Genomic DNA, 12,224 nt, shown 5'->3' with positions numbered 1-12,224 from the left:
CACTCCGTCATAGTTGAAAAAGGTGGATTTGCAATCGAGTCAAAACACTATGATTCGATAATTCAGTTCTCTCAAATCTCATCTCTCGCTATACGACTCCGATAATTACAATTAACGCTCAATTCTTCACGACAATCATAATCAATTTGCAATATCAGGCACAAGTTAAAATTAATTCCGTTACCCAATATTGTTGCCATCCATATTTTCTGTCCATACAGCGTCGCGTTAGCCGTGTATCACCTCATCGAAAAAGGGGACAGTGAAAAGAAGACTGTGAAAATTATCGATGAAAAAAGGCATCCTTTGACAGTGAGATATTTTCGATTTTTAATAGTTGATAGTATTGTTTCAGGACTTGCTGTGCTATGTCCCAGCAAACACAAAACCGTAAAAGGATCATCCGGGATCATCTCGATTAGGTTCTGATTTTCTAAGTGTCGAGGGAATGTCTAAAATACGTAGTAGGATGGTCTTGTGGTTATATTCAATCAGAATAAATTCATACTCGGTGTTGTTCCATCTCATGCATTAGGCTTCGTTATATCCGGTAGTTAACCTAATAATGCAAATTTTCTATCTCTCGCGGGTACGACTAAAATACGTAGAAAGGATGACTTTTTCGGTACATTCAATAACGATGAATTCTATCCGGTTTTGTTCGATCTCATGCGGTAGCTTCGTTCTATCCATTAGAAAACAATGTTCTCCCTTCGTTTTATTGCGTGAGGATGTCACCGGTGTTGTATATTCGTGTTGTTGCTCTAAGGTCGAATAGTTTTGTTTTCCTCTGATATATATGATCTTCATTATATATATATTCGCTCTTTCGGTAATCTCGCATGTTCAACGAGTATGGTTAATAGTTTTATTCAGAGAATAACTAAATAAGTGATATGTTGTACGTTTAGGAATATGATTATCGATGCGTGACTTCTAGAATATTTCGGCGATTCAAATTTTACGTCATCGCGCCATACAAAGATTTGAAGCGCAACAGGTCGCAGCCAGGCATAGTATGGTATGGCATAAATAAGAACAAAAACATAGACAATACCATACGATACCAGAAATCGAAAGGAATACTACAAATGCTAACGCGATGTGATGTTTTCGAAGGTGAAAAGCCAAACCAAAGGCAATTCTGGCAGCAGTTCAAACAGAGGAAAGAAACAACCGACCTCAACCAAATACAACTGAAAGATGGCACAATCACTACAGACAGAGATAAGATCGCTAATGAAATACAATCTTTTTACGCAGACCTCTGGACAAGACGGCAGACCAACAGCCACGCCGTACAAGACGAATATCTCTCCACATACAAAATCCCAGAAACACAAGAGCAAGAAGAACGAGGAATAACACCAATACAGGGAGAAGAAGTACTGCAAGTACTCAAAGGAATGAACAGACAGAAATCGCCAGGCCCAGACGGTATCACGGTAGAGTTCTACTTAGCCCTCTGGAAAACAATTGGTAGGAGGTTAACGCAAATCATAAATAACTCGATCATGTTTGCAAAAATACCCCAAAGCTGGAACCAGGCCAAAATAATACTAATTCACAAAGGAAAAGATAAAAAAGAACTAAAAAACTGGCGACCTATATCACTCCTAAATGTGGACTATAAAATAATGGCAACTATTCTAAATAACAGACTAACACAGGAGATCGATACCTTGCTGAACAAATCCCAGAAAGCAGGACTGCCGGGAAGAAGGATGGAAACAATCCACAATAACGTGACTGCAGTTCTACGGTATCAAGCGGAGAAGAGATCAGAAGGATACATCATGACGATAGATGCGAGCAAAGCGTTTGATAAGGTAGACCAATGTATGTTGTTCAAAATCCTAGACAAATTACCGATCTCCCCCCAAGTACGGAATACTATCAAGGCAATATATCACGAACCCAAAGCCACTGTAGAAGTAAACGGCTACGAAGCAGCAAATATCGCCTATACAAGGGGTATCCGACAAGGATGTCCCCTCAGTATGTCCCTCTACGCAATCAGCGCAGATCCAATATCACGTCGAATAGAACAAAACCCTAATATCAAAAGCCTGCGCATAGGGGGCATAAAACACAAGATCGATCAATTTGCTGATGATATAACTCTATACTTGGGCAGTATAGACTCTATAACCGAAGCGCTTAACGAATTCTCGAGACTACACAGAGCCACAGGCCAAGATATTAACACCGAAAAAACCGAGATCCTGGCGACCAACGCTCGATCACAACAACTGCTACAAGGATCTAGACACGCCCAATATGCAAAACCAACGGTCAAAATCCTCGGGATCCACCATGGGAAAAATGCCGCCGAGACGAATTTCGACAAACTCCTGGGGGAAGTGACAAAAAGTGCAAATAGCATCAAGAAAAGGAGGCTCACGTGGATTGGGAAAACAAAGGCTATAAACGCCTACATAGTAAGTAAAATTACTTACGTATACTTTGCTTACCAGATACAACAGCGACAGCTGAAGCAACTCGAAAGGATAGTATATGACATACTATGGAGCCCTGAGAACCTCGAACAAAAAAGCAGGAAAACGCTGATCCGACCGATCGAGATGGGAGGCATCGGGATGCCAGACATCGAGTCGTACATAAGAACAAGGAAGGCAAAAAGACTGCAGGAAATTGCCAGAATTGAAGAACCAAAAGAAATCTGGCACGCCGAAGCTGTCTACAGCCTAGGGACCAAGGTCAGAACCATCAATAATGCCCTATATAACAATAACTGTCCTCACAGGCCAACACCAACAAACAGCTGGCAGAGCGAAAAGACAACGTACGAAATACTGCAAAACGAACTCCAAGACACACACGACACCCCCCCGAAAGCAATATACGATGCGCTCATAAAGGAGAAAACCGACCATAAAGACGAGGAAATGAAAAACTGGAAGCAGATATGGTTGTATCAACCTAGCATTAAGCAATATGCCACAAATAATGAACGTGTATTATCCTACCGAATAGTAACAGAAAGCTACTTCACAGGCACCCGAAAAAAGCAAACCGGATGGAACCATCGGGGAAGAGCCGTGCTCAAAAACAACTGCAAGCTATGTAAACATCCCGTAGAGACCCTACATCACATCTACGCAGACTGCCCGACCTACCGAAAAATATTCTACACCATCTTGGAATATACCGAAAACATGCTGAGGGCGGACATTTTCACAAACCCCAAAGAAGCGCTTCAGAATCTATATGACGGTCCCCAAGAAGCAGCCGTGATAAAAACCTTTGTTATCACGAAGAAAGAAATTTGGAAATGGAAAAAGAACTTGGACATACTAAATGAGTACGCCAGCGACGCCACTATCGACGCGCGCATATCACAAATATGCACAAGAATAACAGCCGAAACTCGACGAATTCGGAATACCAAAGAAACGCGAACTCTGCGAACGGGTGGCAATATGCCGCAGCGCGCGCGAATACTGTTATGATTAATAATAATAACAACTATACGTGAAAATACGAACCGAGACTTGCGAACTCGAAGAAGAAGACAAAAAATATGAAGAAACGCCAGACCTGCGGATCACGAGCAACACAAAAGCTGCAACGCGCGCGAACCTAGACTAGAAATATTTAATAACGAGCGTATATTAAATACGACTCGCAAGTACGTCATATATAAAATGAATGTACTAAGTGCATATATGTTTGCATAAATCCACTATATTATTTATTAATAATTATTTATTTATTTCATTTCGCGAATAAAATACCCCCCCCCCCAACCCCATAACCAAACCAACCACTCACCCACCCCATCCTCCCACAACCACACCAAACCCCCCTCACCTAGAACCTAGAAGACACAGTCACCACAAATACTTGAAAATCGGAAAGAAGGGTATTAATATGTCAAAAAATTGAAATAGCAAAAATCCACCGAAAGACCATAGACATATAATACAGACCAAGCCCAGACATACTCGAGTCAAAATAAGTTACCCAAACCCAAAATACACCCACACACCCACCTAGAACAAGATGATCGTCATCTTACACAAATACTGCCAGTATCACCATATCTGCACTCATATTTTGAGCACTGCTTATTTATACTGTTGGAATAAATCACTAAAACAGGCATAGTTCGCTCTTTCTGTATGGTAAATGCCGTAAATATATAGGAATTGTGACTGACTGAGGTAGCGGGTTAAAGGTATATATGCAGTAGCATATAGCTTATGGGGTATTTCGAATTGCCTGTAGTATATGACGCCTAGAGCTGTTTGACTTTCTGCAAAACAGGTGTAGACAACTATAGAAAAGTTTCAGCTTTTCCAGGTTAGAATTAGAGCTAAACCGTTTTTCCGAATTAGATTACAATTATATTGCTGGCATTTCGCTCTAATTTAGTGAAATTAGACCACTATAATTCGCTTCAAACATCTGAATTACCGGTACCTATATACCTACGGTATATCATAATATTTATGCTTGAATTAACTAGGTATATAAGTCATATAGATACATTCCTGTAGAACACTGATTCATGATTTTATAAAAGTTGGTGCAAGAATGGACATTTTCAACTTGATGTTGATTAATGGAGCAAAATTTGATATTTAAGTGCAATTATACCTCGAATCCAGTAACAAGATTATTAATCGTTGAAACCAAACGCAGCTTGATTATGTTGGCCCAGAGAATTTGGCTAGCCAGACCATATTGATGGAATATGGTCACAGTAAGATAATATTTTGGGCTATTTTACATGAACTTTCCAACATTTGATTTGATATGTCCACTAAAACAGTTGTTATTCTGCTTTCGAATAAGACCTTAATTGCTGGTTTCAATGGTAACTGTGTTTGTCAAAGGCTGCAAAGGTAATTTCTTTTCCTTGTTAGATGTTTATTTGTTTGTTTGTGGTGTTCATGGTGGTGGTTCGACTACACTGGTCATTTTACACCAGGCCGGTTCTTATTATTATTATTCCGTATCTGCCCGATTACCAGTGAACTCGGCACTTAGTGAATTCGGCCGCACAAACTCGGCACTTGGTGAATTCGGCCGTGGTAGATCTCGGAGCGGTACCGGTCACCATGATTGGTTACTGGAATGTTTGCCGGTAAACTTGGCACTTTGAGTGGTTGTCAATGTTGTACGGCGGTCAGGGCATGCGTAGATCACACAGTCACGGCGTGATTAGATCACAGATTGCGTAATTGCGGGAAATAACGCGACGCTCTTCACTTGGTGAACTCGGCCCTTGGAGGAATTGGCACTAGAACACCTTCGCATTAGAAATGCATTAAGTATGAATGAACAGTATCAAAAAGGAAATTTAAACGTGTCGTGGCTCGTGGTAGATCTCGTAATCTTGGGATCCTTCAACCGTGTTATCGAGACACCCTAATCCCAGAGTGGAATCGTCTCTCCAAAGGCGAAAAATAATTTATTTTGACGTGATCATGCGAAACATTTGTTGATGAGGAACACTGGCTTGTCGTGATCGATAAACGAAGAAGCGCCGCTTGATGTTCCACAGTGTTGATCTCACATACAACGCCAAGATCCATCTTCTCAAAACTTACACGACACAGGCCCGTGACTCGCGCCATCGATTCCAAGCAGACCGCGCGTGGTCGGTATATGAGCGCTGTGTTATTTCCCGTGGCTACGCAATCCGTGATCTAATCACGCCGTGACTGCGCGATCTACGGATGCCCTGACCTCCTTACAAGATTGACAAATCACTTGATAATACTATTATTAGTTTGATAATTCATATTAATAGCTGTAAATACACTTCATTTCAAAATTTCCCGAGGGCCGAATTCACCAAGTGCCGAGTTTGTGCGGCCGAATTCACCAAGTGCCGGGTGCATCGGCAACCATCTGCCCACTTACAGCACGGCCCACTCCTAGGCTTTTTAAGACATGGCTATGCGAATCAGATGGCGAGGAGGAGCCTAGATAAACGGCCAACACTTCGGTAGGAATTATGGAGTCGACGTGTCACGCTCGAACCCGCAATTCATTGGTGTTTAGCTATAATGGAACGTACCACTACGTTTCCTCGCCATACCTTGTAAAATGAGACCGTAGCATTTGGCATTTCGTGTGGCAATTGACTTTTGTGTGGAAAATTGTGTTCGTTTTAGAACTTATCCGAAACTTTTATTCCGCCATAGATTGTATATGATAAAACAATATCGGAATTGATCCTAGAAGAATTCCAAAGCAACTCACCACAAAGGAGGATTTAAAGAAGTTTGATGGAAAATTGAATGAAAGCAAAAGCCTTTGCAAGAGATGTGGTATGTTGAATCTGTTTTGGTATTTTTAAATAGGCCTACTTTGTTGTGCCGATAGCAGACAGTATATATAAACGTAAGATGTGGAAGCTATCAAGGTGTTTTTAGAAATTCAGTCAGTCAAAGTGGACGATCGTATTGCTTGGATTATATTTAGGCTTATTTTAGCATCGTTGAGATGCAACTCTAAACGTGGACGGTCATGAACAGTAGGGCTCTTCAAAAATGACTTTTTTTCTCAAATCGTACTGGCTACTTGATAAAATTGTTAGGTTACCTAATTTAAGCCTACAAACAAAATATGGTTCAAATCCAGCCAGTATCCGCTTTGCTACAAGAGAAGAAAGTTCCTATTTATTATATAAAAATGAATAATAAAAAATTTGAAGATTTTCTGTTAACCCCATGAAAGTGTTAGGCTGTCTATAGAAACGATGCTCACCAAATTTGGTTCAATTCCAACCAGTGGAAGCGGAGTTATTGCTGTCGAAAAATTTGGATTTTAATAAAATAGTAGGGGAGAGTGGGTAGGTATGGGCCACCAAATCTTACTAAGCTATAACTTGGCCAAACTTGGTCTAATATTCCTAAATTTCGGTATGGACGATCATTAGTTATATGGCTAACTATTACTAGTAGAATTAAGCTAAAATACCCATGTATTTGGAAGTGACATAAAATTTCGTAACAATACATCATTTTTGTAAATAAAAAATAGGCCTCGAGGTATGGGCCGGGGGGTGGTGAGGTATGGGCCGCTGTCTGTATTGAATCAATAAATGCCATTAATATCCTACAAACCGCAACTCTTGTCACAGTTACCGACAGTTTGTATATACTGATATAAAGCTGAGCTGGAAGTAGACAATTCATATATTTCAATTCCCGTATTGATCGTAAGCCATAACGCGTAACGAAACAAGATAACTAAAAATATGTAACATGAAAATCACTATCAAATCATGCTTCTTTTGCCTCAACTACCCCATCAAATCCAAATGTCACAGCTCTATCTCTTATTTAAGTGGGAGTGACAAACCATGATACATATTTGAGCATATGATGACATACTGTGCTAACAAACTTTTCTCCTCTTCATGAAAGATAGTATTGGAAAACGATTTTGAAATCCTTTTCATGTGAGACTCATCCCCTGTTTTTCCAAATACCTATTTAATGTAGCTCTACCAATTTTGTACTGACGGCATGGTTATCTTTTTGATACCTCCCATGCTTTAACGTTTCATATTGCCAAGCTCAGATCTGATTCTGAAAACTGGCCTTTTTATTGGTTTCATGATTTACTTTCAGGTGATTGTATATGAGAGGGATTAAACCAACACCTTCTGTATTCTAGAGATAAATATATTTAATAGGATCAATCAAATATTGATTTCAGGTATATGTTATGCTGTCCCATACCCCAGCGTATTGAGGTATGGGCCGGCCCATACCCTAACCTGCTAAAAGGCCCATACCTCAAACTCTCCATCTTGGGGATTCTTACCATAATTTCAAGATCCGAGAGATTGACAAAGCAATAAAACTATACTCTATAGATAGCATATTTCTATAGCTTTCACACCATAAATAAGTCTAATCCAAACATGCACATATGTGGACTCAAACCCAAATTCCCTATTTTCAAATAAATTTACTTTAGACCTCAAAAATTATATATCTTTAGCTGAGTCAAAAACTCTGCTGGCCTCACGGCTGTGAGTAACATGGGTGAGTCTGGAGCCTTTTTCTAACAATCACACAGCTTGACAAGCATATGTGATGTCCCAGTCACCAGATATGGCAGTGGCCCACACCTCAACAGTGGCCCATACCTACCCACTCTCCCCTACTTACGGTGAGCACAACTTTAATAAGTAAACAAAGAATCGGTCACCGTAAATACTATTTTATTCAAATCCAAATTTTTCGACGGCAATATCTCCGCTTCCACTGGTTGGAATTGAACCAAATTTGGTGAGCATCGTTTCTATAGACAGCCTAACACTTTCATGGGGTGAACAGAAAATTCTCAAATTTTTATTACCTATTTATTTTTATATAATAAATAGAAACTTTCTTCTCCTGTAGCAAAGCGGTTACTGGCTGGAATTGAACCAAATTTTGTGTTTAGGCTTAAATTAGGTAACCTAACAATTTTATCAAGTAGCCAGAACGATTTGTGAAAAAAAGTCATATTTTAAGAGCCCTAATGTCCATGTCAGAGAAACGTTTTAGGGTAGGCCTACTCGTATGTCTCGCAGCGTTCTCTACATAATTGTCAATTGCGATACAAACTGTTTGCTTGTATTGGTAAAGCCATCCAACTTCGAATTGTAAAATGTTGGGAGTCTTGATATCAAATTTTTGAAAGGTGCACTTTGAGAAGATTTCGGAATCTGTCAAATTATACAAAAATTTAGCAAATTCTTTGACATATTTCATCTATTTGGGACTCGATCAACGTAAAAGAATTGGTAATCATTTTATACAATATAGGGGAGACCGGGGACAAATGTAACTAGGGGCAAATGTAACAATCGACCTCACCGCTAGTATGATGGAGAAATCAGCTTGATATTTTAAGTGCGCATGTTGTAGTTATCTCTCCTATTATACCTGGAGTTACGTTGATCTACGATGCGAAACCCCGGAATAATTTGCAAAAAACGAAATTTTTGACCCTTGAGTAAAGTTTTTCTGGTCTGGAAAAATTTGTCTGGACGAATAGTACCTCAAGTAGTTACAACGTAATATGTGTAGTTGGAACAATGTTACTATAGTCTACCGTGGTGATGGAAAGAATAGGACTTGCATCGCCGGGAAGGTACCATACTGAGACACTAATCATGGCCGAGCGTGTCAGGGGCAATCGTAACACTCTGTTACATTTGCCCCGTTACAAAATGTTATCAATTCTGAATGTCTTTGTTCATATGTTGGTATTACCATTCATCTACTGCAGAATAATCTTGCAACAGCCAGAAGTTCACCAGAACAGATACTGCCTTGTTATACCAATTCTAACATGATCATCTGTCGAAACGGCCATACAATAGTGGTGATGTGAATCTGACGGTTCGGTTATTTTCGTGATTCAACCACCCTTTCTCATGTTGATCGACTTTTGGTGTGTCGAACTTCAATAGTCATGTCTTAATTCTCGTCCTCTGACTTTGATCATAGCCCACTTACATTTTGATATTTGATGTGAACAATTTATGTTTATTTTCTACAGCACAGATAAATGTCATTATAGCTTTGACGCCACACAATGTTGCGTCCTCGTTTTACTAAACTATCATCGGCCCATTCAACCAAGATATGTTAGCCAGGTCGGTTTTGCACCTTCGCAGGTGACCGAATCACCAACCCATTATGCGCCCTGAACAACAGAACCTTGGTAGAAGAGGCCGAATATGTGTAGGGGGATGATGGAATGAATTTGTCTCTTGTACACTTTAAGCTTGAACAAGACACGAAGGGTGATATTGCATTCAGATGCCATAAATGCGATGGAGCGTAGCCTGGAAGCGTTCAAACGTCTCTTCCTAGTTTCATGCAATATTACAATTTGTGCTTCCGTTTTCGTTATTCATTCAGTTTGTGTTCAGTTATAAATAACACTGTTACAATTGCCCCGCAAGGTTGGTACAATTGCCCCTGGGTACGGGGCGATTGTAACATTTGAGCAGCGATTTTTGCGACCCAAAATTTCCATGATTGATTGTTGATTGAGTTCCAGTTTAGTTTTCATATCAACTATCGAGTTGTTGGCTTCTTTATATAAAACTTTGGAAGTGAAATTTCCACTAGAAGAACAGGTAATGTTGGAAAATACGAAAAGTGTTACAATTGTCCCCGGTCTCCCCCTATTGTATTTGTAGTTGAAGTATAGTAATAATTCTTATGGTTACCGCACTTGTAACGATTCACGGCCATAACTGGAATATTTAGAATGATGTAACTTTCAAATTGTCATGCATTTTGCAACAACATTGTTCTCAATTTTCAAGGTGCTGACCATTCGAGGAAGAATCACCCACCGGGAATTCACGATCCGTAAACGCGGCCGACTGTTTCTCTCCTCAAGCGGAAGCGACAGAGAAGAGGAACGAAGAGAAAAAAGGAGCAGAAATAGCAAGAGTGTGACAAGTCGCGTCCGTTCGCTTTAATGCGTATTTCCATCCGCGAAGTAGTAGGTGGGAAAACTAATGGGCGTTTGGTTAGGGCTTATATAAGGTTGACTCCAGCGCTGTATTTGCTAAATGTTGCTATGAAATAGGTGTGGTGTCATTTGGTATCAATATTGACTATTGAAAGACCATTTGTTAGTGGTCATGGATTTGTTCGGCCAGTATGCAGTAATTTCTGATGGTCACTTCCCGGGCTTCTGTTCTCTAACCCCTCATGATTGTTATTCTGCTTCTAGTAAGACTGTCGATTCTAATGTTTTATCGTATCATTTGTCGGAGGTTTCGCTCGCTTTATTTACAACGTTTTGCTCTCTGCTAGGTCAATTACTGGCTGAGTATCACTACAGCCTAAGAAACTGCACTAATTCTCATTTTAATGTCTTGCTGGTTATCTTGCTGTCAATTCTAATAATTTATTAATGTCTATACCAGTGCCGCCACTCAAATGTTTTGTTCTCTGTACACAATATTGTTAGGTCTTCAGCTTTCCAGGCAGAGTATCATTCCACTTTCTAGACTTGAGTATATATCTCTCCAACTAGCTGCCAAATAACTGATTCATTTGGATTGTTGAATTGATCATTTTGGACAGAATGTGAAGAAATTTTAGTCAAGAATTCTTTTTGTGTTAGTGGCTGTTTTCAAAGAGTGCTGAAGTAGTCATCGTTGATCTTGATAATCAAGTAGAAGTGACGATTGAAGTCAGTTCTCTAGTCATATAATATTAAAAAATATAATAATAAAACTTGAAAACTTGAGTGGAAATAGTTCAGAATCGAATCCATTTTAGTAAGTATGGGCGAAAAAAATGTAGGAGTCATTCGTTAGTCGCTACCTCTGCCATTTTCGCAGTACGAATGTCTTAGCTATTAATCATCATTTTCATTTTATTTCTGCAGGGTGTTGAAAAAAAAAGGCCGCATGCTGGTTATTCAACTGGCTCATCAGAAGATGAAACCTGATGATAAGGACTGTTTTCACTTTCTTTCTAAAGACATTCGTTCGTTTGTTCGTTTTATTTTTTACAACGGCATTATTGCCAATTCGTTTGAAATTAAATTATCACAAATGTGATTAATATGTAGTCAATAATGTGGTGTGTGTACGCAGCCGTGATCAGGTTAAGCCCATAGTGGTAGAAAACAGGTTATTATATCAGGATCTTCTTCTTCTAACGTAGGATCTACATTCTACTCACCATGTTTAAAGGCTGTAGCATCTGCATAATATTTACATTATTGAAGGACATGGAAAAGACGTTGAATTGAGTCGACACAAAATCCCCCTTTCTACGACATGCCGAGATCTAATATCTACTATATCGGCTCGGCTTTTCTACATCTTTGGTCTGTACTGTGTTTGCTGGGGTACGGCACAGGCAATCCGCAAACCCGATATAAATTTTTACACATTATATCAAGTTCGTTAGTAGCAAACTTGGACAACTAGTTAATTCTAAAGCCAGATGCCATCAATCTAATTCTAGTTTAATTTGTAAAATGTTTCTACGATCCAATTTTAATTATGATATTGGCCTAATTTCTGGTTTACCTGAAATTGCTATACACGAGAACTGTACACTGCAAATCGAGCCGAGTTTTCTGTGCACAGACACTTGCAATTCCCTTACTTATGAAACTGAACTCTGGTTTGATATCAACAAACTCCATTCAATTTACAAGTTTTCGCTGAGTCAGTAATTCGAATAATTAGAAAAAACTGTAGC

General features: G+C 39.4%; 2 protein-coding genes across 2 annotated transcripts in view; one reads left to right on the top strand and one right to left on the bottom strand.

The window, feature by feature from the left end:
- Positions 1-11,576, top strand: part of LOC145436554 (protein NLRC5-like) — a 66,668-nt gene extending 55,092 nt beyond the window's left edge. Inside the window, exons 4-6 of the mRNA XM_080313919.1 lie at positions 6,180-6,305; positions 10,319-10,504; positions 11,398-11,576. Of these exons, the coding sequence (XP_080170045.1) occupies positions 6,180-6,190 (11 nt within the window). The 3' untranslated portion in view covers positions 6,191-6,305; positions 10,319-10,504; positions 11,398-11,576. The remainder of the gene's footprint in view (positions 1-6,179; positions 6,306-10,318; positions 10,505-11,397) is intronic.
- The window catches only part of LOC145436382 (protein bicaudal C homolog 1-like), a 788,516-nt gene that overhangs the window by 472,445 nt on the left and 303,847 nt on the right, over positions 1-12,224 (bottom strand). The window lies entirely within an intron of this gene.

This window comes from Botryllus schlosseri, chromosome 1, assembly GCF_051294905.1.
Source record: "Botryllus schlosseri isolate E-star chromosome 1, Bs_hap1, whole genome shotgun sequence".
NCBI classification, from domain to species: Eukaryota; Metazoa; Chordata; class Ascidiacea; order Stolidobranchia; family Styelidae; genus Botryllus; species Botryllus schlosseri.
The sequence above is the reverse complement of the archived record's forward strand: the minus strand, read 5'-3'. Positions and strand labels throughout refer to the sequence as shown.